The following is a 27,001-nucleotide window of genomic DNA, read 5'->3' as shown; positions in this document are numbered from 1 at the left end:
AGTAAACGCTTGTAAATAGAAAACAAGGCAAAGTTTTCAAGTGTGGTCATTGGTGTGTTCCACTGTTCCTTCTTAAGTGCTGGTCTTTCTCTGTCAGTCATCAATCTTCTTGGGCCAGTCCACATGTACAGCCTGGAAAAATATGAAACAGACATAGCCATGTACACATCTCAAGTCTTACAACACCAAATACTGTGCTTCTATGACAGTTTATTGCTGACATACACTACTTACTTGGACGAAGCTTGAATATGCACAAGGGAATACTTGATGCCTACTTTGACAGAATATCAAACAAATCCAATCTGGTAAAGGGGATTGAATTCTCTCTGTTTGTTTGTTTGTTTGTTTGCTTTGCTTTGTTTTGTTTTGTTTTGTTTTGTTTTTTTTTGGGGGGGGGGTTTCCCCCTCTGATCATGGGGTGCACGATGGCTATGACATGAATCACACAGGAAGAAACATGCATCAGATGTGCGTTAGTGTGATTATATCAAAAATTTGTTATTACCGAAGGAAATTTTGCATCATAGATTTTACTGATAATAATTTTGGGACCCAAATTTGAATGTCGCTGTAACAAAATTTTCTTACATAATGTGTGTTTGGTGTAGTTGGAGTCCCCCATATCAGCATATTGCACTAAAAATTTGAAGACATTAAACTACATCATTTTGCAGATGATTAAAATATGCAACTATTCAAAAAATGTATGAAATGATCAGGTTCACAAGTGTTCAACGTCTTTAGCATTACACTGTACTAACACATTCTAGAATCTCCAAGACCAAAGAGCAATATATCCTAGGGTACTTATGAAAACCTGTACAACTCACTGTCACATCCAGCTCCATAATATCAGCATCAGTCTTGAGCAGGGTTCCAACATTCGGCTGGGTTCGGCCAAGATCACCATGCACAAATTCCTTGATGTATCTGATGGTGATCGGGTCAAGAAATGCCAAGATGTCACAAGTGCAATAGTTCAACCTCAAAGAAAAGTAAAGTTCCTGATTTGCACAGTACACACAATAGGTCTACTTAGTGACAAATTCCAATGTTACACAATTCTCATCACATCATTTCATCTTGTATCACCTTAGCAAATTGAAAAATGGCTGATGAATTTGACACTAAACTAACCAGTAGAATATCTACCAGGGAGCTTGTGCATCATTTCTGGATTTCCGGATTTATCTTCATTAAAGGTAAAGTTTTCAATGGCAATAATTGGCTCACAAGGTCCTAGCTTAGGATGAATAATAGGTTTTACTACTGACATTAATATGCAACTCTTGATATCTATCTCATGAAGATATAAATACTCAAGACATACCCTATGTTCCAAACACACATATGCACAACGTGTAAAGGTACTAAAACCATATCATCACTGGCATAATTCATACAAACTAATTAACTAGTTTTCCATGAGCCATTTATCAGTCAAAGAGGATACGTTCCTGCTTGAGTGCAGAGAAAGAGCTTGAAGTGGTGCTCGTCAATAATCTCAGAAGACATGGAGTGAATGGTTCGCTCTCTGGTTGCTAGGGGGCGTCGGTGGAGTACCCGAATTGGTGTTTTCTGCTTTAGAACAAGTTCCTGTGGTTGAAACCAAATGCCATGCATGGATATATGGGTTAGTTTCTAGATTGTTGTTGTTGATTTTTCCCTTCAGGCATAATCACATCTTACACTATGATCAAAAGTAAAACAATTCCAACACATCATTAAACAGAACTGTAGGCCTAGAGTGATGCAAGTCACAGCCCTTCCTAATATAACCTGATGTCATACAAAAGTTTTGTTCTGAAATGAACCTCTAAATAACAAGTAAGCAAGCAAATTTACGAATTGGTTTTGCTCTTCTTGTTGTTTTTTTGTTTTGGTTTTTTGCGTATCTTTGTGTATTCCTCTTATCGTCTTAATAAAAACCAGTATATATTGTTATATTCTAATTTCCATTTTAGTTGTTTTCATTGTATGAATTATTTGTTGTATTTATGGTGAATGGAAAAATAAACTTGAACTTGAAGCAGGATGGAGTCTTATGGAATATGAAGAAGGGGACATCCAGTTTCTTCATCACTGCTCTTATCTGCAGTTTGGGATTACCTTCATGTCCTCAAGGAAGTCCAGGTCTTGCTGCTGCACTGACCTTTCCACTTTGACCAGTGCCATGTAAGACTTGCGCTTCTCAGCCTCTCCTTCCTTCAGCTTCTGAGTTGCATCTCTGCAAACAAGGAATTAAAATATTTATCAAATGCAGACATAAATACTTTTTTTTCAAATAATATTTGTTCACTTCCTTTCAAATAATACAAGAAACATCAATTCACATAGTATTACTGTAAAAACATAAAAGAATAATTTCTATAAAGATAACTGGAATACATATTTTTTAAAGATGACAACTGAAATATACATTTTCATGTTTCAATACAAAAGCAAATACACAAGCATGCATGCACACACACACACACATACACTCATACACAGTGCAAGATACTGGAAAACTTTCTGTCAAGTGGAGGGCTAAATATGTACTGTGCATCAGACATCTGCAAAGTCTGTAGCTGTGTCACATTTTTTCCTTTGATATGACTGTGTTCATACTGGTCTCCATGTGTCAGGGAGATGAGTCAAGGTTTGCCTAGGACAATGATTTAGATTTATAAGAAGTATTGTGCAACCATGGCAACTGGTACTTACACTGTAATTGATGTCATGGATTGCTCCCATAGGTGATGTTGATATTGAGGGTTTGGTGAATTCCATTACCAAGGTCCCAAATTTGTTTGGGAGCAATCAATTTGCACTCAACAATACAATCAATAATGACAACAGTAATAATATGGTCTTCTTTATCGAGGGTAGCCTCTTCAGCGTTATAGTGGACTCCCATTATAACGAAGTCCACAGGGCTGGGGGTTTTCTTTCATTATATCAAAATTTTGTTATAACCAAACAAATAACAATAAAAGACATAGAGCGGATAATATAGTTGCCTGAATTTTCACTTCATTGTAACTGGAGTTTCATTATAACCTTGTTCGTTATAATGGACTGTACCACAGCTCTACAAGAGGGCCTTGTCATTTTTATTTCCCTAGCATTGCCAGGTACCCATTTATACACCTGGGATGAGAAATACCTGGTGGGTAAAAACATCTTGTCCAAGGATGTAAGCACTTGACAGGATTTGAACAAGGGACCTCAGATTAAAAGTCAAAAGTCTTATCCACCATGCCACAGTGCCTCCACAAATATAAACTTAAAACTCGTGTGAGAAATGAAACTGACTGCTTTATGGCTCCAACCACCAACAATAAACTTTTACACTCAAGAAATGGCAGAGAGAATGTTCAATCTTAGCACTTTTGCTCTCCCACAGTAAGAGCATTTACCTATGGCTGATCTTGCCATGAGAGTTGATTCATTTGTTAATGGACATACATTTCCCTAAGCGCAGATGGTGCCTTAACCCGTTTAAGACTAGTCAGGAGTATATTCAATCAGGTGTTTATGGGATATGCATGTTGCAGCAAAATCAGCCCATCCTAAATGGGTTAAAAGAGTGAGAAAGGGATAGAGAGAATGACATGTCTGAGAAGACTCACCTTCCTACAAGCTGAAGATCCAACACACCAATATCAGATGTTTTCTCATTGATCTCCTGCAATTACAATCACAGCAGATTAAAATGAAAGAAATTCAAAGCTAGGAATATCACATTACTACCTCCAGTTCACTATTTTCATTCTCTCTCTTCCTCTTCCACCCCTCTCTCTTTCTCTCTCTGACAACCCTTGCCATCTTAAACTTACAATCTTGCTAAATACCTAAAAGGGAAAGTAAATTGTGAAGTAAAATTTACAAGTAAAGTATCCACCTATCAAAATATTAAAAATGGATGATGAATACATGTACAGCACCAGTTGTGTGCAAAAGACATGATGAATTGGGTTCAATATGGACATCTCCACTGACACATATCTGATATCATCAACCAAATACTGGGAAAAACAGGTTCTGTGCCTGATCGTAGTACTTAAAACTTAACACCTCATAACTCTGATTTGGCAAAGCATATTGGTGGGAATCTTGCAAAGAAGATATATTCTAATAGTGAGTAAGATAGTGAAAATCATCAAGGAGCAAGTGTCACGAAGTAAAATGGAAACCATTCAGTTGATCATACTTAAACCACTGAATTGTACAGTATACTTTTTTAACTTCAAGGTGACAAGAAATGTGCAATATTTCAGGCAAATATATTGAAAGTTAAAAATATGTACATTTATCTTTATTTCCCCAGTGCAATGCCGAGTATCCTTTGGCAGAGTGACCAAACTTTAAATACTTGTATACTGCTACCAAAGGCCACATGGGGGAGAATTTAGTAGAAACTATGAGGTATCTGCAAGAAAACTTTCATCTGTACCAATTTCACACAAACACACACAAGAATGAAAGGGTTTTGAGTAACCAGTGTGTGGATGTGTCGTGTGGTATTATCTGGTTCCCTTACCTCTTGAAGTTGTTTTAATTCATCTCTGCTGAGGACGATCTTGCGAGGGTTGAGCATCTCAGTCAGAAATGGCCTTCCTGGAAACAAAGATGGATACACAGGTGTGTTCATTTTTAACCCTTTCTGTGCCAGGGACTTTGGACAATGTGTATAATGCTATCGGGTTTCCTGTGCCTATCAACACTCAAAGCACACAAAAGGTTAAGCAAAGAAAAAACAATAACAACTAATGATGAAACCAACAAAGTATGAGATGACCAAACTATTTTTTAAAAACTAAAACCAACATGCTTAAATATTTCAAGCAAATCTCAGTGAAGCTATTCAAAAGATATGGCACATGGCACATTTGTCATCCAAATAAGAGATAGATTGATAATTATCAAACATTTCTCTCTTTTTTTTTTCAATCTTACCTCGGCCAAGTGTTCTTACATCCACATCCTCTCTTCCAGAAGAAGAAAATCTGTAATCTGAAGAAAATCAGTGGTTGAAGACAAAGGTAATCACTCCATTCATCATCCCTTCTGCAGGTCTTGGCAATTGACAAAATCTTTCTTTTTATGACTTTCGTGATTACAAATTCATGGAATTTTGTGAGGAATGTTGTTCACACACCATCAATTTCCTCACAGAAATCATGTTAAGAAACCTTATGTTAAAAAAAAAATATCCTGACAAAATGTTGCAATAACTTTGCAGTTTGCATTTGGGAGCTTCACTGTCAGTCAGGCAATTTGCCTTCAACCAATTGACAAAAACTTTTGTGAAACTATATAGCACTGTTGAAGAAGTCCTTACCAAGCAAAGTACAACATCTAATTTCATACCCTTTACATTGTGAAAGTTATGAAGATCAATATGTAATTTAAAGTTCAAATTATTTCTAAAGCTTGAGAGTTTGGTGTTTACTCCCACCTGCAGCTCTCACGCACTCTTGAATAGGGTCGCAGACAAGTTCCTGGACAGATGACTCTGTTTTTCTCTCCCCGTCGAGTATCCAGGGTGTCTGAGAGAGATTGCGAGAATGCTTGGTGTAGCGACCTGGAAATAGACAGAGTGACAGTGTAGCAGGGCACACTCAACACAATGATTTGATTTGACACACAGAACAAATCAATATTCCTGACACACACTAATAAAAAAAAAAAAAAAAAAAAAAATAGGCAGTGATTAATAAAGATGGGACAAATATTTGAGCAAATACCCCTCTGGCCCCCCCCCCCCCCCCCCCCCCCCCCCAAAAAAAAAAGAGAAAAAAAATCTACACAAAATTATTGAGCAACAATCTAAACAGATGGAGCAGATATTTGATTTATTTAATGTGATTAACTCCGATCGTCAAAAAGTAACATATCTCTGTGCATTGTAGATCAGTCAATAATACAGTGGACTCTCATTAAACTGAAGTCCTTGGGACCAGCAGCTTCTTTCATAATATTGAAATTTCTTTATAACCTAACAAATAAACAATAAAAAACAAAGAGCTGGTAATGTTGCGACCGAATTTTTATTTCATTATAACCGGAATTTAATTGTAAACGTGTTCATTATAACGGGAGTGCACTGTAGTGTTTATCTGGACTTTCTTTACTTTCTGAGCAGAGATATGTGAAGCAAATCTCTGACCCTAAGAAAGGATCTAATTTTTTTCACCACATGATGTGTTTACCTGCTAGAAACACGGACTGGTGGAGGCAATCGATGTTGTGTGATGGTAGACTTTCTGGCACTGAAGGGGGGTGGGGCAACAGTCTGAGGAGGTGCACAACAAATAGTTTTATACAATGGGTTAGGGAATTCTTGCAATCTGATTGGTCAATTGATTCGCAAGCAATAATTCCTGACTGACTTCACACACATTTTGCTTTCATTCATGCCATACTCTATCAGGTCTATAGGAAATTAAGAAACTTGCAGGGAAGAGATGAAATAGAGTCAGTTATCAGATATTATAGTTCTTTGATTGAATCGATATTTATTCATTGCCCATCATGATAAATTTGAAAACGACTAGGGCACGCCTGCTAAATTGAAATTGCCCACCAGTGAATACAAGTATGTGCCCTGAAGTGCGCATTCATCCGAAACAGTCTAACTTCAGTTGAGCATGCTTCCTCATTTGTGTGTGTGTTGCATTATGAAAATGATTATGAGCCAAGCACAATTATACATGATCAAGAATGTGAATGCAATGCTCAGTATCCAGCCAAGCAAACTTTGTACCAAGTTCTGGAAAACGTCTGCACACAGTGCTTCAATTTGAAGTGAAACGCTTTCATTTTTGTGAAATCTTCAGAACTAAGATCTCACATCACCCATCCACATCCATCTTTTCCTTCTCTAGCCCCTATCCCTCCCCCTTTCCCCATCCCTCTTTCAGGTGGTGAAAGTTTTTCTCTTACCTCTTGAGGTGTTCTGCTGAAAGGCCTCTCAGTGCAGCACCGATGATCTGCCTGGTAGCCTCACCCTTCCCTTTATTGGCTTGATTCTTGCTGTACTATAAAGGGTATCAATGTACATACAAAAAAAAAATATGAAAGAGTAGAAGGTAGTGAGACAGACAGACAGACAGACAGACAGAAGAAAGAGGTGACAGAAAATACTTAAGTGAAGAAACAGTTGTGACAGAAAATAATTAAGTGAAGAAACAGTTGTGACATGGTGTGGCTACATATAGCACTTCTTCATCTTTCACCAGGTCATATTTCGTAAGAAATAAAGTATCTCCTTCATATGATGTTGTACATATATAATGCTTTTGTTCACATATTTTAGAACTCTGCAAACTTTGCGCATATGAAATTTTTCCACATATTACATGCATGAATAGAAAAAAAAAAAACTAGAAATGTCGCTATGGCGACTGGTATGCATCCGCCATAATGCATGGTTCTTGTAATAGGTCTATAGTACAATGTCTTGACAATGTGTGATGACAGTTTCACATTCTAACAAAATATTAGAATGACAGGTTTGTCACAAATGTGTTGAACGTTCACTTCCCTTGAACTAGGTTCAATTGGATGAATGGCTTTATTGTCTAAGAGTGCAGGTATTTGGGGATTTGAGGATTTTTACTTGAATTTCTACCCTTTTATAAGTTTAAGGAAGTAGTGAAATTTAGCACTTTCACTTGACCTTTGACCTTTTGAAAAAAAAAAATCCAAGAGAATCTCTATTGGGTAATACATGCATACACTAACTTTCCAGAAAAATCCTGAAGGCACTGAATAGATAAGAGGGAAATGCTGAAATTTTGCAGAGTTGACCTTGACCTTTGACTCTCTGACCTTTGACCCATACCCCTAAATTACCTAGATAATCACTGCCAGTCAGTACATACATATGTACTAAGTTCCATAAATATACCTTGAACCATTTGTGAGATATGGAGAAAAAAGTGAAATTTTAACATTTTCACTTGACCTTTGACCTCATGACCCGAAACTCTCTCTGGAGAATCTTTGGTTGGTATTTCACTAAGCACTAAGTTCCAAGAAAATACCTTCAGGCATTGCATAGATATGGGGGAAATAATGAAATTTTGAGCATTTGACCTTGACCCTTTGACCTTTGACCTTGAGCATGTGCACCCAAAAGTTGATAGGCACAACTTTGCCCACTCATATATATACATGCCAACTTCAAATGGTTTTTTAGTTATGCTGTCAACAAAATTGCTTACGGACGGAAGGACGGACAGACAGAAGGACAGAAGAACAGAAGAACAGACCGACAGACTGACAACCCGAAAACATAATGCCTCCGGCCACACTTCGTGGCGGAGGCATAAAAAATCCCATTGTAATCATCAAGAAAAAGACACTTTTATCTGATACTTACACGCTGCCGCTTTCTTGATGGTTCTTCGTTTGATATCTCTTCCATTCTGATACAAAAATACATGATAAAATGATATGAATATGAATGAGTAGATCAAAATGCTACTTTGGGGGTCAGACAAAACTGAGCAAATTTTGCATTTGTGGCAAAAACAGAAAATCCTCAGGTGATACCAACAATCAACTGAAGTAATAGTTAACAAAGCTCAGCATGCATTGCACTAGCCTTATAATTACTACATCATGTGAATTTACATTGCTGCATTATGTAGACTTCTATGAAGAATGGTCACGAATACTATTGAAAATCTACACATTGTAGGTCATGAATTCAACCTTATTTCTCACAATCAAATTCACACGTCAGTTAGAGATTATGTTTGGCACAATGCATGAAAGAACAGTTTGTTGCCATTTACATTATTTTGCAAGTTGCTTCATTGCTTAACACATTAAGCGATTAGCTGAGAAAACATTTAAAGTACAGATCGCTTTGATATATGCCCTGTACAAAAATAAGTTTTACAGAGGAAGCAAAATATTAGCTAGATGCAAAACTGGATTGCACAATTACTAAAGATACAGAATGTACATTGCACTTACAACAAATCCACTTCTGCCTTTGTGTCTTTGTGTTCAATAATCAAGCCAACTTCAAATGGACTCTGGAAGATAATGATCATATTGTCAAAAAAAAAAGTTTAGGCATACTGGTTTGCATCCTACAAACAAACAAACAAACAAATGATGCTTTACATGGCAGCTAATCAAAGAAAGAGTCTACAACTAATTGCAATGAAGGTTGAACTCTCTGGCTCTTGTTGAAAAAAATCCATTAGTTCCACAAGAACCTGTACAACACACTAAAAGAGAAGAATGAAAGAAGTGTTTTTGTCCACAATGAATACATGAACAACACATAAAGAGAATTGTATTCACACTCTGTTTCTCTTCTGTTTATGGCAAGTTTCAAGTTATATTCTGTCCGCAAGACAGAACCTATACAGCAGCTACCAACAGAGTTGCTTCAACATATAAATCATATCTGTGATATTCATAAATATCTTTCAGCCTCTGTTCCATTCAATTCTTCTGTTTTACTTTGCATTAAAGGGGTCGTACAGTTTTTGTTGAGACCTAAATTCAGGTTTCTAACATTTTTTGGCGAGATAATGAGAAACCTCTTATAAAATATGAAAGAGCATGTAATTCTATGAGGAATTCACATTTATTTGATGAAAATTGGTTTTGAAATGGCTGAGACATCCAAGAAAGAGCGATTCCACTAAAGTGTGGGACCCACACTTTATAACGATTGCTTTGTTTTTCTTTGTTTTTGGATGTTTCAGTCATTCCAAACCCGATTTTCATCAAATAAACTTTCAATTCCCCTTAAAATGGTATGCTCTGTACTATATCATGTGTTTTCTTGGTTATCTCGCAAAAAGTTAAAAGCCCAATTCTCATCTCCACCAATACTGTACCATCCCTTTAAGTAAAGAATGCAGGGGGAGGAGGAAGGGATGGGGGAAGGGTGCTGCTGTAGATGCACAAGTAACAATTTAATTTCTACAGTATTGGACATGCAGTAAATGTAATAGTTGCAAATTCAACAAGAACGAGATGATATTATCTGCAGTGAAATCACCCAAGGACCTGATGGTTTAAAGGTGCAGTTTACCTTTGGGAGCAGTGATTTAAAAAATTTTCCAGTTATCACATTTGATGCATATGTGTGGGTCAGTTGTATTTCAAAACATCTTATCACATAAAAATTTTGCAATAAGACCTAAAATATAAGGAGATATCACTGTGTTTCTCATTAAACCATAACTGTAGACGTTTTAGTCTAGAACAATTTTATCATAACTATTGTTCACATTTTGTACATTTAACAATACTTAACATTAATTATACTGATTTCAATTTTTACATTGCTTGTTTCTATCCCTAACATATATTTTAGAACTATTTTGAAGCACTAAAGCTGGGTTTTTGTTTCATCTGCAAATGGTAAATTATGCCTTTAACTTGGATACACACCTTGGGGTGAAATGGCACTCTTAGCTGCTGGCTTATCATGGGTCCACACAACCACTTGAAGACGTCCTTGAGAGGAGTGATATCTGATGACTTCAAGGACGAGCTAAAATCAGCAAATTGGTTGTAACAAACACAATGACATGCACTCATTTACACTTGAATTGACTTCAATAAAACGTTGGACATACTTCACATTAAATGCCATGTGTTATCACTCCCTATCTAACAAAGCTTATGACCCTATATGCAGCTACCCTTCAAACCCTTAAACATTTCTATTTTCTGAATGCTTGTTTTCCCACAGAAATACTGTTTGATATTTCAGCCTTAAAATCTGAAGTCTAAATTCGGGGTTTAGAACCACAAACAGATTTTAGGTATCATTCACCACTTAATCCGTTTCTATAAAACACAGAAAAATACAAAATAGATACAAATTGTGTGAGTATTAGCGTGCATATCAACATGTGCGTGTGAGTGGGTGTATTTCCGAAATGACAAATTTATTGATAACAAGCAATACAAAATTTCCTTACCGGCACATCTCGTTCAGATACGTCAGCAAACAGTGCTGTGAAATAAGAACAAAAAACACAAGACAGTGATAAAAGTAAGCATAGATGAATGGAGAATAAACGCCTTCATTTAACTCAGCAGAGCTCATTCCTTTCATCTTTCTCTCATCACAGGCTTACCTATGAAAGGTACATACAATATGATGTGATAACTCCAGATGATGATATTACTGCCTGCAATGCCTTCACCATTATGAGCCTTTCCAAAAAAACTTTTACCATTTTCAATCTGCTTAGCATACAGACCAATTTGTGCTTGAGTGCAGAGAATATTTAGCAGTTCAGTACTCACGTAAAAAACACAAAACACCTTTTCGTTCTGATACAACAGTTTCACTCATTCAATATCCTACATTGATAAGTGAGGTGTCATATAGATTTATTGTGATTACCTGTCTTATTTCCAGCTGCAGTGGTAGAGTCAGCGCAAGCATGAAGTTGTTGAAGTCATATCCCAAGTCAGTTACCTCAGAGCACATCTTTTGGGATGAAAAAATACAAGTGATAAACTTTCATCATATCAATCAAATTGTGGAACATGCCATCATGATTGTCATAAAGCAGGGTTGCACACTAACCCATTTTTTCAACTGGTTCGACCTGTCTGTCAGACCACTAGTGCCCAGTTTTTCCATCTATTACTGGTCCATTCCTGAAAAAGTTGCTGGTCCGACAGTGATTTTTACTGGTCGGGAACTGTCGGACCAGTGCCAGTGTGCAGCCGTCTTGTTCATCAAGTTTGTAAACTTAATGTTTGAACACATGGATGATAAATATATTCATATTAAATTGCCTATTTGGCTTCTGAATTTACAAGGCACTGGTAACAAAGTAATCAGACTCTTGGCTGAAGTGAACACAAAAGTCATGATAGTATAGATATGTCCTTGGTTATAAAGGATTAATGTAAGCTAAGCTTTGCGAACTATGAACCACATTTATATTACATTATTCCATTCTATGGATGGTCTTGCCATTTAAAGGGTGAGGAACAATGGTTTTGCTAGCCTGAGGTTGTCTTACACAATTTTCCTAACCTACCTATGTTGTCCATCCCAGCATAATTCTTGTCTAGGCTGTTTAGTCAGATTCCTACAAAAATAGCATTTGGAAGCTATGCTGCTCACACACAATGGAGAAAGGAACGAAATACAAATAGCGCCATCTGCACTTGCCTCTTCGATGAAAGCTTGCTCACACAATTCCTGGAGTATTCCCAGACAAGCTGGGCATATTTTTTCCCTCCCGCCTCCATCACTCTGCCGATCATCAGTGTCATCCCTCTCTTCTGAGGCTGCATCCTCCCTGGCCTTTGCAGTCTCCTGTTTTATGGCAGCTGCATCCTCTGATACCTCTGGATGGTTGTTGCTATCTTGTGCTGTGCCAGCGGCATCTCCCCTGGCCTTCTCCATGTCCATTTGCGATGGGTCATCTCCTTGCAATTTCCATAGGGATGGGCATGACTAAAATCAAAATGGCAAGCACAACTGAATGTCAGATCTTGAAGAAAACTAAAGATTAACAACAACAGTTGCAAAAGCAGTGCCAGGATATCAGCATCAGGTGATTGAATGCATGGGATGATGGCTATGATGCTGTACAGTCTGCCTCTGATTAATATTGTGCATAATGCCCCATATTCCAAAAATACCACATATCCAGGGCTGCACACTTACCCATTTTTTCTACTGGTTCAATCTATCCCTGTCAGACAAGCAGATAGCCAGTCTTTCCATTTTTTACTGGTCTGAACCTTAAAAAAAAAGAACAATAAAAAAATTCACTGGTCCTGTTCTGGCCCGATAATTTTTTGTTTTGTTTTGTTTTTGTTTGTTTGTTTGTGTGTTTGTTTAAACTAGTCATGTCGGACCAGTAAATTTGGTAATTCCTGAAATGTTACTGGCCTCTCAGTGATTTTTACCGGTTTGGGACCGTTGGACCAGCACCAGTCTTCAGCGTTGGCATATCTATCTATGACTGCATTTCAATACATAAATCCAGTTCAAATTGTTGTAGTAAGATGTCTAAAGTCTCATCAAACTCTTAAAGGCATAATTTACCATTTGCAGATGAAACAAGGAAAAGTAGAAATTACGCGGTGCGTAAAATATGTCCCCGCCGGAAGTAGCATTTAGTATCAAAATGTACTATATAGGTCAAAAGATCAAGGTCAAAGGTCAAAGAAGTCAAAGGTCAAAATTCTGTGTAAAAGTTTTGAAGCCCTCACCTAGTGCCATCACATAAAGCAAACGGAATCGAAATCGGGTTAGAAATGGCGAAGGAGTAGCATTTTGTAGCAAAATGTACAATACAGGTCAAAAAATCAAGGTCAAAGGTCAAAGAAGTCAAAGGTCAAAATTCTGTGTAGAAGTGTTGAAGCCCTCACCTAGTGCCATCACATAAAGCAAACGGAATCGAAATCGGGTTAGAAATTGGAGTAGCATTTTGTAGCAAAATGTACAATATAGGTCAAAAAATCAAGGTCAAAGGTCAAAGAAGTCAAAGGTCAAAATTCTGTGTAGAAGTTTTGAAGCCCTCCCCTAGTGCCATCACATAAAGCAAACGGAATCGAAATCGGGTTAGAAATGGCGAAGGAGTAGCATTTTGTAGCAAAATGTACAATATAGGTCAAAGGTCAAGGTCAAAGGTCACGACTGAAATTCTGTGTAGAAGTTTCAAAGCTCCCATGTAGTGCTATCATATAAAGCAAACAGAATCAAAATTGGCTCATAAATGACAGAGAAGTAGCAAATTGAAGATTTTGATCACACACGGACGCACACACGGACGCACGGACGGACGGACGGACGGACACACGGACACACACACGTACGGAGCCCGTTTCATAGTCCCCTGCTCGAACTCGTTCGGCGGGGACAACAAAAACCAAACATTAGTGCTTTAAAATGTGAGTTAGGGATAGAAACAACCACTGTAAAAATTTGAATTCGTATAATCGATGTTAAGTATTGTTAAGTACGCAAAATGTGAACAATAGTTATAATAAGAATGCTTCCAGACTAAACCGTATACAGTTATGGTTTATTGAGAAAAATCCTGATATCTCCTCATATTTTAGTCTTTATTGCAAACATTTTATAGGTAGGATGTTTTGTGATACAACAGACCTACAAATATGCATCAAATGTGATATCTTGAATATTTTTGAAATCACTGCTCCCAAAGGTAAACTGGACCTTTAAAAGGACACCTACAAGATGACAAGTATAAGTAAATTGTATCACCAATAATTTTGCAAGTGTGAGAGTGATACCTTCAAAAATAGCATATCGTAAGTTTTCATACACTTACCTCTGAAGGACTGGCATAAATATGAATAGTTCTCCTTCCAAGAAATCTTAGAATGCATCTCTTACAGCAATGGCAGTCCCTCAGTACCGCAATCCTTTTTGACTCATCTTCCTGAAAGAAATTCACATCCAGCAATTGTGATATAAATCTGCAATAATACAAACCATGTCAAGTGCTAGTTGTTGTTTTTTTAAAATTAATTCAAATCCAGTTATATAACAAAAAAATAATAATAAATTTGAGAATACAACAATGATTACCACTACACTACCAAAACAGTAGCAACTGCCAAATGCAGATACAGGAGGATGATCCAGAGTTAATGGTAGTAATGATCTAAATATACACATCCATGTCAAAGTACTTTAGTCCAGGCGCAGCGACCCAGAAAAAAATGACTTCGTTCAACCCACCCCGCAGAAAAGGTTTGACTGCATGGGGTGGTCGGTTGGACCCTCTGGAACACCCCTAGGTAGTATGTGATATCAAATTGTGGTATCAATGAAATTTTACAGGCCATTTTAGTTGCGACATGACCATATTCTTCGAGGAAGCGTCTGCGCACACTAAGACTACTGCACGTACCACTAGCACTGCTACAGGCACCAATGCCAGTGGTGCGTGTTATATTTTCCGCGACAAACATCGGTTTTTGCCTGCAAACTGACACTTTTCACGCTAAGCTGGGGTCGGTGTAGTGTAGTTTCCAGACGTTTTTATTTCGTCTTTATTTCTACGAGTTGAAGCAAGCCAAGTGAGAGTGCATACCCAGCGATTGTGACGCCCGAACCGTTTTTTGTGGCAATCATTGAGCATGCACCCTCACTCGGCTTAGCGCAATACAGCGGGCTTCTGCACAATACACAAGCTGTAACTCAGAGAAATAAAGGCGAAATAAAAACAGCTAGAAATTAAGACTAGGGTCGGTAACGCTTGTTGCTATTGGGGCACTGAAAATGACAAAATTATCACAGTTTTTGCATTTATTTCACGAAGGATTCATCGAAACGCCTTAAAACTATATATGTGCATGTTGCTAGAGATGTCAGCAATACAATGGGATACATTGTAATGTATAATATTGTGCATGGTTACCATGGTAACCGGATGCCTACAGGTGATTGGTAACTCCCAAAAATATCTGGAATTTAGACAGGTTTGTTTCTTTTGCCTTTCGTGCACATCACTCATTGAAGATGAGCTCTACACTGTAATATTAGTCTGGATAAAAAGGGAAAAGACGCCCAAGATTTTTCCCCCATTCTCTCCTCAGCATTAATTCATTACTGCACATTTTGAGTAAAATTTACATATCATGATATTTCATTTCATTCTATATATATATATATATATATATTTCTTTTTTTTACAACAGCTAACGAACACAAAAGTACGCTTAATTCTTTGATGGATAATCCAGCGCACGTGTATATTCCTTCTTTAGAAAGGAATTTATCGGTATTCTTGAATAAACTTCCTTTAAGAACATAAACAATCAATTGCTTTCCTCTGCTCTTTTCCAGGATTGTTTTGAATAACCATCGCTCTGTAAATACTCGAAAGAGCTACAGTACTATAGAATATTGGCTTTGCTTTCTGTATTCATCTTATTTTTAAGGGAAATTTGTGTCCATACATTATCAAAAACTATATACATTTGCCTATGCTTTGAAGTCAAATTTGTGTTGAAAGTACGACGGATGCAAGTTTTTCATGCATTTTACTATTCGAAAATGATGTTTTTCTTTCAATGGCCGTTTATTATGCCTTTGCTTACAAATTTTGCTGTAACTTGAGAATGCTTCAAAATATTCTTCACATATATGTCGTACACTTCATGCAGAAGGACGGACATGCTTATTGAGCTTTTTGAAATTATGGGTTTTAGTTTTTGAGTTATTGACAACTAAATTCTGATTGGATAATACTGGTTGCCATGGCAACAGGGAAAACTTTTTAATGAAAATCAATAAAAAAGTGTGTGTTTCTTTTTATTGCATCTATAAGATAAAAAAAAAACAATGTTTGCAGCAGCAGCATGCATTTTGGGGGTTACCAGTCACCTTTAGGCATCCGGTTACCATGGTAACCATGCACAATATTATAACTTACGATGAATCCCACTGTATAGATGACATCTCTAGCAACATGTACATATATAGTTTTATGCAGTTTTGATGAATTCTTCATTAAATAAATGCAAAAACTGTGTGAGTTTGTCGTTTTCAGTGCCCCAAATAGCGACAAGCGTTTACCGACCCTAGTCTTAATTTCTAGCCGTTTTTTCGTCTTTATTTCTCTGAGTTGCAGCTTGTGTATTATGCAGAAGCCCGCTGTATATATTGCGCTAAGTGGAGTGAGAGCACACACCCAGTGATTACGATTCGGTCGTCACAATCACCGGGTATGCGCTCTCACTCGGCTTGCTTGAACTCTTGAAATAAAGATGAAATAAAAACGGCTAGAAACTACACTACACCGAACCCAGCTTCGCGTGAAAAGTTAGTTTGCAGGCAAAACCCTTGTTTATCGAAGAAAAAGTATATGCGCGCTAAGACTACTACACACAGCACTGGCACTGGCGCCTGTAGCAGTGCTAGTGGTGCGTGTAATAGTCTTGGCGTGCGCAGACTCTTTTACGTTTGTTCCAACAAATCATGATGAAAAGTGGCCAGTAAAATTCTACTGACACCACAATTTGGAACCACATACTACCTGGGGATGTTCATAGAGGTCCCATCTACCACCTTGTCTGGTCAAACCTTTTCTGCGGGGTGGGTTGAACGAACTCCTTAATAAAGCCTTTTACAGGAATTAGCGCCTTGACTACTTGACTGTTTATGAAACATTACAACATGGCTAAAGCAAATCCTATTTCTGGTAAATGGGAAACACTCTTCAAGAGTGTGCAAAACAGCATAATGAGGTGAAAACCATGTAAAAGATGTGGCTCCATATTTCACTCAAGACCACTACTTCAGGTTGGAGCAAAGAGTGTAACTACATCAGTAAATGTAGAGTATACCCAGTCTGTATACCGGGCATACTTATGATATTGCATGGGTCCCAGATACTATCCAACATCTCTTAAACTTATGCTCACTTCTCCAATGTGAAGACCAAAAAAAACAAAACACAAAACAAAACAAAACAAAACATGTACCAACATACTAAAAAAACAAATGACTGACTGACAGATGACAGACATACACAAACAACAACTGACTTCTTTCAACATGCCACAACCATTGCACCATATGCAACATACAGTAGGTAGGAGAGTTGATCTTATCATCGGACGCTTTTTTTTCTTGGCTTTGAATTCCATACTAAGAGGATGAAATTTTGGTCAAAAATAGCACCAGTTATTCACAAAGTCCTGAAAATTACGAATCAGGCAAAATTACGAAAATTATTCACTCCGATTTTTGGAAAAAAGACTTCAAGTATAGGTATACCCCTCTGCAAAAAGTTGTCTTTTTGGGCGGTGTAAAATCGCATTATAATTCCAGACACGATTTTCGTAACGGATTAATCAACATCTATCACACCTTGTCCTTGCACCAGAATCACAATTCATACCCACAATTCACTGCATACATTCTCATTGAGCGAACAACAAAGAAAAAACCAGAAAATGAGGCTCAAATTTCGTTTTATAGAGTGAAATGTTTCGCTTAAACGTTTCGAACAGTTCAAAAGATAAAATCTTGTGAAAAATTGACATCTATTTCTAAATCTGATGCACTGAGGTAAAATGTGCATTTCTTAGTTAGCGTTTTTACGTTTTTGTGTCGCATTTTCGCGATTTCAGTCCCATGCAATGCTCTGTGAGGCTAGTCTACGAAGTCTTGCGCGTATTCAATGTAATTAGTACCCAAAAATGTGCGTGTCCATGAAAAGACAGGAAAGTGCGCACTAATTCTGTTCAAAACAAATGGACAGCGCACAGTCCTCAAGCATATTACGCACATCACCTGAACACTGAGACACGCTGTCTGAAGTTGTTGTTGTTTATCAAGTGTCTTTGTTTTTAGATCATGTTGCTGCCAAATCTTTACCTCCACTAAATAATCCTTATAATTTTAAAATCTCGTTCTTCAAAATACTTCCCTTAATCAGTTAATTGAAAAAAAAGGTACGACTATAATTTTCAAATCTTTTTAGAATAATAAAAACACTACTAACCGACATGGGACAGTCAACAATAGTTTCTTTGGAATGGAAATAAACTAATGTTCTAGGCCTAGAAAGGTGTAGTTCTACCCTGTTTGTACTTTTATTAGCTCTCATCGTTATGAAGGGGTTGCCATGCCATTTTGTTTAGTTTCCATTATTATCATGCGCCTTCCTATCTTCCTTTACTCTCACAGTTATATTTACTATCTTGGGAATTACCGTGCTGTCCTAAGTAAGGAAAAGCCCTGTAATTCTGTATCCAGTGTTGTATCCAGTGTATGATAGTAAATTAATACAATCAAACAGCTCACTAACCTAAAAATAAATATGTGGGACCGTGTAATCATCAAACGCTTTGAAAATGACTGCATTTGACATGGCTAGTAGTTTTTACTCTCGTTTTTACCATTTTATTGTAATGTAAAATATTGTAATATAAGGGAAAATACCTCAGAATCAATCTGTTGGGATCTTTCAGCCATTTTTCAGCTTGATAGATGGCAAACCATGCGGCGTTCCTCCAAGACATGCAGCCGACGCGATTCGCTCTGCTCAACTGCTACCAAGACCAATGAGGGCGCTAAATTACAGAAACTTGTGTGAGGCACAGAATTTCTGCAGGAGCTCACTGTACCAAGGTAGGTTATCTGGCATGATATTGTTACTTTTGGAAATAAAATTCTTATATGGAGGTGTTTAACACATTGATCTGTTTTTGGTGAAAAGCTGAGAATATTTTGATCAGGTCTTGGTGTTATTACATACCTGACAGTGACACTTTTCTTCCAGGCCCAATCGCCCGAGTCTAGAAATGAGCATGGACCTACCGCTATTGGCGCTAACATATAACAAGTACGGCTACGCTTGTGGTGCATACTGCATGCTGGCATTGCTGGACATATAGGCCTACATACATTACACGTCCAGCAATGCCAGCATACCACTCCGCCTGTTCTCCATTGTCTAATCATAAAGCAAGTACGGTTGGGGGTACCACCTATCGTCACCCTAAGGATCTGTAGCTTGTTTATTCTAAAAATATAACACAAATTCGCCTAATTCTTACCTCAAATATGCCATAAAACTTTACTGCAGTTTTGAATGTCGTGACTGTCTCGTTGATTATGAATCTCCGTTTTAACGCTAAAATAGCGCAATAGTGCGTGCGTTCCATTTTCTTCTGCAGCTAAAAAGGGTACCTTGCGATCGGCACCCCCTCCCCTCCATAGGTAATACACGTGAATTTCACAGCATAGGTAATACACGTGAATTTCACAGCATATAGGTAATACATGTGAATTCAGTTCGGGAAACCCACTCACAAGGGGGGCCCCTCCTTATAAGTAACCCGTCCCCCTTATAAGTAACCCCCGGGGCACCCCTTATAAGGAGTCTCCACGCTTTTTTGCAATGCAACGCGAAAATGAAAGGACTGCGGCAATTCGCTTGATTATGTCCATAAAGCTTCACAAGTTTCCTAGTTACTCACGAAATTTGAGCAAAATCGGTTTGAGGCATCATATCTAAAATCATGGATTTAAATGCGATGTCAAACGACCCATGCGAATGCTGTAATGCGAGCGATTACTGGCGCGAGTGTCGCCAGGCGGGGCGGCGCGGCAATGCTTGAGTGCAGACGTGGCGACTGAGTACATGTACTCAGTCGCCACGTCTGCACTCAAGCATTGCCGCGCCGCCCCGCCTGGCGACACTCGCGCCAGTAATCGCTCGCATTACAGCATGTACTCAGTCGCCACGTCTGCACTCAAGCATTGCCGCGCCGCCCCGCCTGGCGACACTCGCGCCAGTAATCGCTCGCATTACAGCATTCGCATGGGTCGTTTGACATCGCATTTAAATCCATGATTTTAGATATGATGCCTCAAACCGATTTTGCTCAAATTTTGTGAGTAACTAGGAAACTTGTGAAGCTTTATGGACATAATCAAGCGAATTGCCGCAGTCCTTTCATTTTCGCGTTGCATTGCAAAAAAGCGTGGAGACTCCTTATAAGGGGTGCCCCGGGGGTTACTTATAAGGGGGACGGGGTTACTTATAAGGGGGACGGGTTACTTATAAGGAGGGGCCCCCCTTGTGAGTGGGTTTCCCGAACTGAATTTCACAGCCATACGTCGTTACTGAGCGGATGTGTAATTTTTAGCTTGGTTTGTTTGAGTTTGATTTTCGTTTCTTCGTTTTTATTGTCTTTATAGCTAATGACACTTAATCCCGCGCGTACGTTTTCGTTCTATACGCAAACAGCCATGATACGCAGGGTGCCGATGGGAAGGTACCCTGCCGATAGGTGGTACCCCTACCATACATGTATTTTGAAGTCCATATTATGTAAATCTTAAACTCTGGAGCGCTTTAAAAATGCAGCATTATGTTCCCTGCGGCCACCGCAGTCAAGATGCTTATCTGAGTAATGAGGAACCCTATCAGTAGTATGTCCTTTTTGTAGACCCTGGTCCCTAGTAACAATGGTTAGTCCAATAGTTGTAACACGTGTTAGACCAGTGCAATGGTAGTGTCTGTCTATGCTATGCTGTAACTAACGTAAGTTACTAAGAAAATGAGGTGAACGCAAAAAGACACGATGGCACATAATGTCATAGGCGGTAACAAAACTTGGAGGCAGTTTGTAGCAGAATGCGATGGAAATATTGATAGTCAAGCCTGACCAGATGCCATGAGAACAGGGTCTAATACTGTAATCTGTATCGCTCTAGAACATCTACATGTACGGTGTATATGTTCTTGGGGCGAGAGGACTGGACCGAACAAAACTGTTTGGTCCAGTCTGGACAGCAGGGCTGCCAACTCTCACGCATGGAGCGTGAGACTCACGCATTTTGGTCCTTTCTCACTCTAAAACTTTATTTCATTTGCATGCATTTCTATTGATCTCACTCATTTTGACTCCTAAATTATAGCATTGGTCTATGGGAGTCTCACTCTCAACTAGTTTCCAGCGTTGGCAGTCCTGGGACAGTCCAGTCTGGGAGACTGTCTCATCTGCCCACAAAGCACTCTGTTTTGGGCAAATGTCTTGATGGACAATACATAAACTCTACAGGAAGTTTAGTGTATTAATCTGAAGATGTATGAGTATACATACACTCATTTATGACAAATTAAGGATTCCTCTTTAAATGTGTTCAAATGCACTGAGAGTGTATTGTTATACATGCAGTGTATGAAATACAATATATATGTTTAAGGTAATTTGTTGTTGTTATACTCGACAGGATATAATCAAAATGCCCAACAGTGTCTGGCCAGCTGACCCAGTTAGGCACATGAGGCCCTATACAAGGCAACTAGGGCCATTCCTGGTTCCATGTGTGGCACTCATCGGCTACCTAATGGGCAAGGCTACATTTGCTGGATGTGAGTATTAAAAGCACTTCACGTAGATGCCAATCAGATTACCTTCAGCTAGTAGCTAGTTGAGGGCCCTGTTTTGTGAAGAGTTAATACATTTGATTGTATAGTTGATTTTCAATTGCAAGTCTATGGCAGCCTGTGTGGTAAGGAAATTTATTATCGATTACATGTATATATTTTTATAAAACAGGGCAGAGATTTCACAAGTTGTGTTGATGCAAACTCATGAGTATCGTGAGTTTGTGTCATGAGTATTGCAGAGAAGAATGAATGATCTTTGTCCAATGTAGTGTCTCATTAACTTTTATATGAGTTTGTCAACAATTTTGTGTGCTTGCAATATGACTGCAAGAGAATGTCGTTTTGAAAATGTGGCATGTCGGGTAAATGCTTTCTAAACTGAAGAGCATCTTGTGAGCATATATCTTTTGGATTTGAGATGATGTTACTAGTGACTAGTCATAGTTGCTTAGTGGAAGAAGTCCCACTTAAAAAAGAAAAGAAAAGAAAGATGCTATTGAATTGTACACAATTTAGTCAGTAGTAAAGATGCCACTCAATTGCAGAATGCTTTTGCTGTATAAACTGTGTGATGTACTACATGTACAGAATATGTGTTAGATGTTTGCTCAAAACAAGCTTCAGAAAATTCCAGTGTCTTATCATAAAAATTGTGATTTTAGCCTGTGAAATTGTCTTCTTTCTCTCTCACTATCCAGTAAGAGCAAAGAAAGCTCAAGCAGCCATTGGATCATCAGGTATGATATTAGATTTGATAATAAATGTTTGGATTTTGAGTATTTTATGGTCTGTACTTAGTAGCCTGATACGATGCAACTTATCATATGCATTAACTCAGACATATCAATATGTGAGCAAACTCTATTGAGCATCTCCCCCCCCCCCCCCCCATCTCACAATCTCATGATAAAGAAAGGAAGTAAGGGAAATTGTCACAGTTTCTGTTGGAAAATCCTCTCCTACTGATAAAATATTGGTGTGTGTTTTGGAAATCAAATTGGGAGCTGTGCCACAGGCCTGGATGTTGAGAAATATGTAATATGAAATCTCCTCACAATACATTGTACTGGTATTTATTTGTTGTTTTGTTATGATAGGGTTTACTTGTGGTAATTTTTTACCAATTGCAAGGGACTTTGCTTGGACTTATACAGTGTACTCATTTTATCTTTATGTGGGTCTATGGATTTTTTCTTATCTTTAGTTTTGTAGCTGAAATTTCAGCATTCAATAATTACATTTTGTATGTCATTTGCATGAATGCAGTTTTGAGCAAAGATGCTTTTACATGTATTGCCTGACATACACTGTACAGTGTTAGCTCCTCATAATTTTACAATGCATGACTCAATTTTGAATCCATATACACTGTATGTACTTCTGTGCATAAGATTAAGAAAATGTGATGGCTACTCAATTCTATCGTGATGTTCAGCTGAAATGTGTTTGCTTGGCATGGGTTTTATTTTCTGTCCTAGTGAAGCTGCACCTGTCTTTTCCCAATTTACTGTACATGTTCATCCGTCTTAAAAATGATCCTTATTTTTACATTTTCATAGATCAATCTTAATGGCACAATTATTTTGCTAAAAGCAAGGTTTTGAGTGATTCATTTTGTGCATTGTCTTACTCTGTTTAGTCACTAAGGTATTATACATAATTAATGTTGGGGTAGATTTGCTTGTTTGTTTGTTTGTTTTGTTTTGTGTTTGTTTCTTTTCACAAAAATGCATTTCTCTATAAAATAGTGTGATACTGTATTTCCTTCACAGGGCATTAACATCTGTGACACTTGCTGATCAGGGACCTCTCCATCATCATGGACAGACAGACATTCTTCATCCTAAGTCAAAGAGAACAACACATGCTTCTGGAATGACACTCACAGAACTGTTGTTTCATGGACTTCATTTCTAGTGGCTACAAAAACATCAAAAGAAAAAAAAAAAATATGGCCCCCTCCAGAATATGTGCATTACCTGTCATCAAGAGTTAACCGTTATATGTATGCACCAGGATCATACTCAAGGAATTCTCAAAAAAATCTGCCATACCAGTGAACATTTGATTTACATTACATAATCAGCAGCAAGTGGTAAACCTGGTCAGGGGGTGTGTATGAGTTTGCTTTTGTAATTAAATAGTGTTGTTGAATTTGCTATAGCTATGAACGTTTTCAGATGCAGTTTGTGCATTAAACTTGAAATCTAAATTTACTGATTGATTCATTTATTTCATCCTGCTGTAAAAACTCATACCGATTGTGTGTAAGTGTGTGTGTGAGAGAGAAAAAATATGACTTGATACACTTCAGGGCCCTGTTTCATGAAGATGTTTCATCGGCAGTCGTAGCAACAGCTGTTTTTGTGGCAACAACTTGAGGAATGTCACACCTGAATGCTGCGTTACACACTGCTGTTGCCATAGTAACCAAAGTTATTGGGACATCCAACTTCCAACTCGAACCTATTTATGAAACAGGCCCCTGGAGTGTCACTGGGTGAATTACTCTGTAAGTGTGATGCTAGTGCTGATATTCATGCTCTCGCCTAATGATTACATTGTACGAGAAAGAGAATTCTGACACTTCCAGACAGAATACTAGTACATGTACCCTGTAGCTCAAGAGATTCCAATCATTTTTTAAAACTGCCAATGCCTAGTACTCTAAAGGGCACAACAAAACTTGAGGGATGGCATTGAGATGACATGATTTTAAAAAGTGAAAAATTCCATTCATGTTGACTTAAAAGACTAGGACATGATACAAACCTAAATGCATCAGTTTAGAATACATAATGAGGAAATATCATTAAAATACATGTGCATGTACAATGTACACTACATACATTGTAGTACTATATCAACATGTACATATACATTGTGCATACTGTATGTACCACGTACATGTATCACAAATTTGTGACCCTCTCATATTACAAATTGTACATGTACCGGTATGTACAAAGTGCAATTCTTGATTCAATTTGAGACACAGATTTACATAGCTATAGTGTGTTAGTCTATTATCAATTATTTCCTACCCATGTAACTAAACTATCTGTACTTACAGATCATGTGAGTGAATTTGATATTTATCCTGTGATTTGAAGTGGACTGTGTGTTTTCCTCATTGTCTGAGCACCAATATTTATGACACCAGTAACACAGGTACCAAACTTAATATCTCTCATTGAATATTTAGATAAGAGGGAATGAAACCAAAATATATCTGTGGATTGAAGAAATTCAGCTGAAGTAGTAGAATGCATCAGTGAAGTATGAGGAAAATCGGACTGTTGGTTGGGAACATGAATTTTTGAAGTTTTGGTGGTGCCTGCCATTGCTGGATGAGAAGACTGATATAATTTGTATCGTCACACATGGACAACAATATAAAGAAAATATATGTGTACAGTGCTTTCGATTCCACAAGATTTGATTTTCATTTGTGAAAAGTACACTCTCCCTGGACTTCTTACAGACATATTTTGTAAAGGGTAATATTACTCCCCTGCTTTCCGATAAAGGTACACTGTTTGTCAAGTCCTCTTTCATCATGCTAGAAAAATGAAAATGAATGAATGAATTTAATTTGTACTTGTACATGTATTGTCTTCATATCATCGTCCATGCGTGATGTTGCAATAATATATATATGTGTGTGTGTGTGTATGTGTGTGTTGTAGTCTCCTAATCCACCGACCCAGAGATGGCTACAGATGAAGTTTATACATATTCAAATGCTTCATAATATATTTGATTTATTCATGGCAAATTTGAGCCAATGCGGACAAGGAATAATGAAGCTGCAGCTCCTTGAATGAATGAACCGTAGAGGGCGATATATTACCTCCGGGTGTAACTTGTGGACAACTCTACATTTGAAGAGTTTGTTTGTAAAAACCGATAAGTCCATTGTTGAAGATTTTGAAGTACGGTCTCTGTCATAAAGTACAAAATAATACCTTTCAAATGATATATTGGTCACTTCATATAAAGATATATGTTTTAAGTTATGGTCAAAAGAAGCAAAACAAATTCTTATATATCTCCATTTGGCAAATATGGACTTATCGGTTTTTGCAAACAAACTCTTCATTTCTCTTGCTTCACATAAACATGGTTCAACTTTAAAATATATATGTGCTTCGCCTTGAAAGATGCATTTTTTTTTTGTGCCATGTTTTTATTTAAGAGAAGGAGTTATGTTTATTGTTCAGGAAAGTTGACAAATGTGAAATTTTATGAATTAAACCTCGGAGACATGTCCACAAAAATGTTACGCCACAAGCTTTCTGCTGCTATCTACTAACTGTTTTCTTTATTTCTTGCCCGATTTTTCAAGTTCAAGTTCAAATTTATTTCCATTCGACATAAAATCATCAAACAATTCATACTATGAAAACACATAGATACAAATATATGAATATAAAAAGATACACACACGTACATAAAACAACAACAAGAACAAAAGCCGATGCGTAAATTCATGTGAATGGGGGTCAGCAGAGAAGAGTTATAAGCCTTGTAAATCGCTGATCCCTAGAAAACATAAATACTGTGTAAAATATATCGGGAGTATAGAAAAGAAACTAAAGAGGGAAAAAAGAGGACAGGACAGAAGAACAAATCAAAAGATGTATATGTGAGTGCAATTAAAGTAATCATTCTGAATGAGAATATGCATTCAGGAGTAAAAATTCATAATTCCTTTTAAAACTATTCAAAGACGGTTTCATTTTCAAATGAAATGGTATTTCGGTCCATATCAATGGACCTTTATAAAAAAACTATTCTTAGAAATATTTGTTCTCACATGACATAAATGATAATCATTAACACAACGGGTGTTATAAGCATAAACATTACTATTCAATAAAAATTTAGAAGAAATATTGGAGGGCAATAAACCTTTTGAACACATATACATAAAAATCGCAAGATTATATTTATTAATATCATATATATTTGAAAGCTTCAAATGAAAAAAATGAAGGTGAAGTGTGAGCATTAAAAGATACATTGGAAATTATTCGAATAGCTTTTTTTTTCTGTAATAAAAACAATTTTTTTTCACACAAAAATCATTTCCATTGGACCAGGCC

At 37.5% G+C, this 27,001-nt stretch overlaps 1 protein-coding gene and 1 long non-coding RNA gene across 2 annotated transcripts; one reads left to right on the top strand and one right to left on the bottom strand.

The window, feature by feature from the left end:
* Positions 1 to 93: 93 nt before the first annotated feature.
* LOC139718891 (tRNA pseudouridine synthase Pus10-like) lies at positions 94 to 12,403 on the bottom strand. Its single transcript, XM_071630334.1, has 16 exons — positions 12,167 to 12,403; positions 11,384 to 11,470; positions 10,953 to 10,987; positions 10,417 to 10,519; positions 8,977 to 9,038; positions 8,375 to 8,420; positions 6,934 to 7,028; positions 6,201 to 6,283; positions 5,447 to 5,572; positions 4,945 to 5,001; positions 4,529 to 4,605; positions 3,618 to 3,673; positions 2,113 to 2,230; positions 1,457 to 1,599; positions 834 to 933; positions 94 to 132 (listed from the first exon to the last, which is right to left on the bottom strand). Exons 1-16 carry the CDS (start codon positions 12,401 to 12,403, stop codon positions 94 to 96), a joined length of 1,464 nt encoding a protein of 487 aa, XP_071486435.1.
* A 9,390-nt stretch (positions 12,404 to 21,793) lies between these two features.
* Positions 21,794 to 23,814, top strand: LOC139718876 (uncharacterized). Its single transcript, XR_011710049.1, has 3 exons — positions 21,794 to 21,875; positions 22,592 to 22,630; positions 23,666 to 23,814. It is a non-coding gene; the product is annotated as an uncharacterized lncRNA (long non-coding RNA).
* Positions 23,815 to 27,001: the final 3,187 nt, after the last annotated feature.

Source organism: Diadema antillarum, unplaced genomic scaffold (assembly GCF_040938485.1).
Source record: "Diadema antillarum isolate AM-2024a unplaced genomic scaffold, OU_Dant_1.0 scf00000101, whole genome shotgun sequence".
NCBI classification, from domain to species: domain Eukaryota; kingdom Metazoa; phylum Echinodermata; class Echinoidea; order Diadematoida; family Diadematidae; genus Diadema; species Diadema antillarum.
This window is presented reverse-complemented; position numbering and strand designations above follow the sequence as displayed.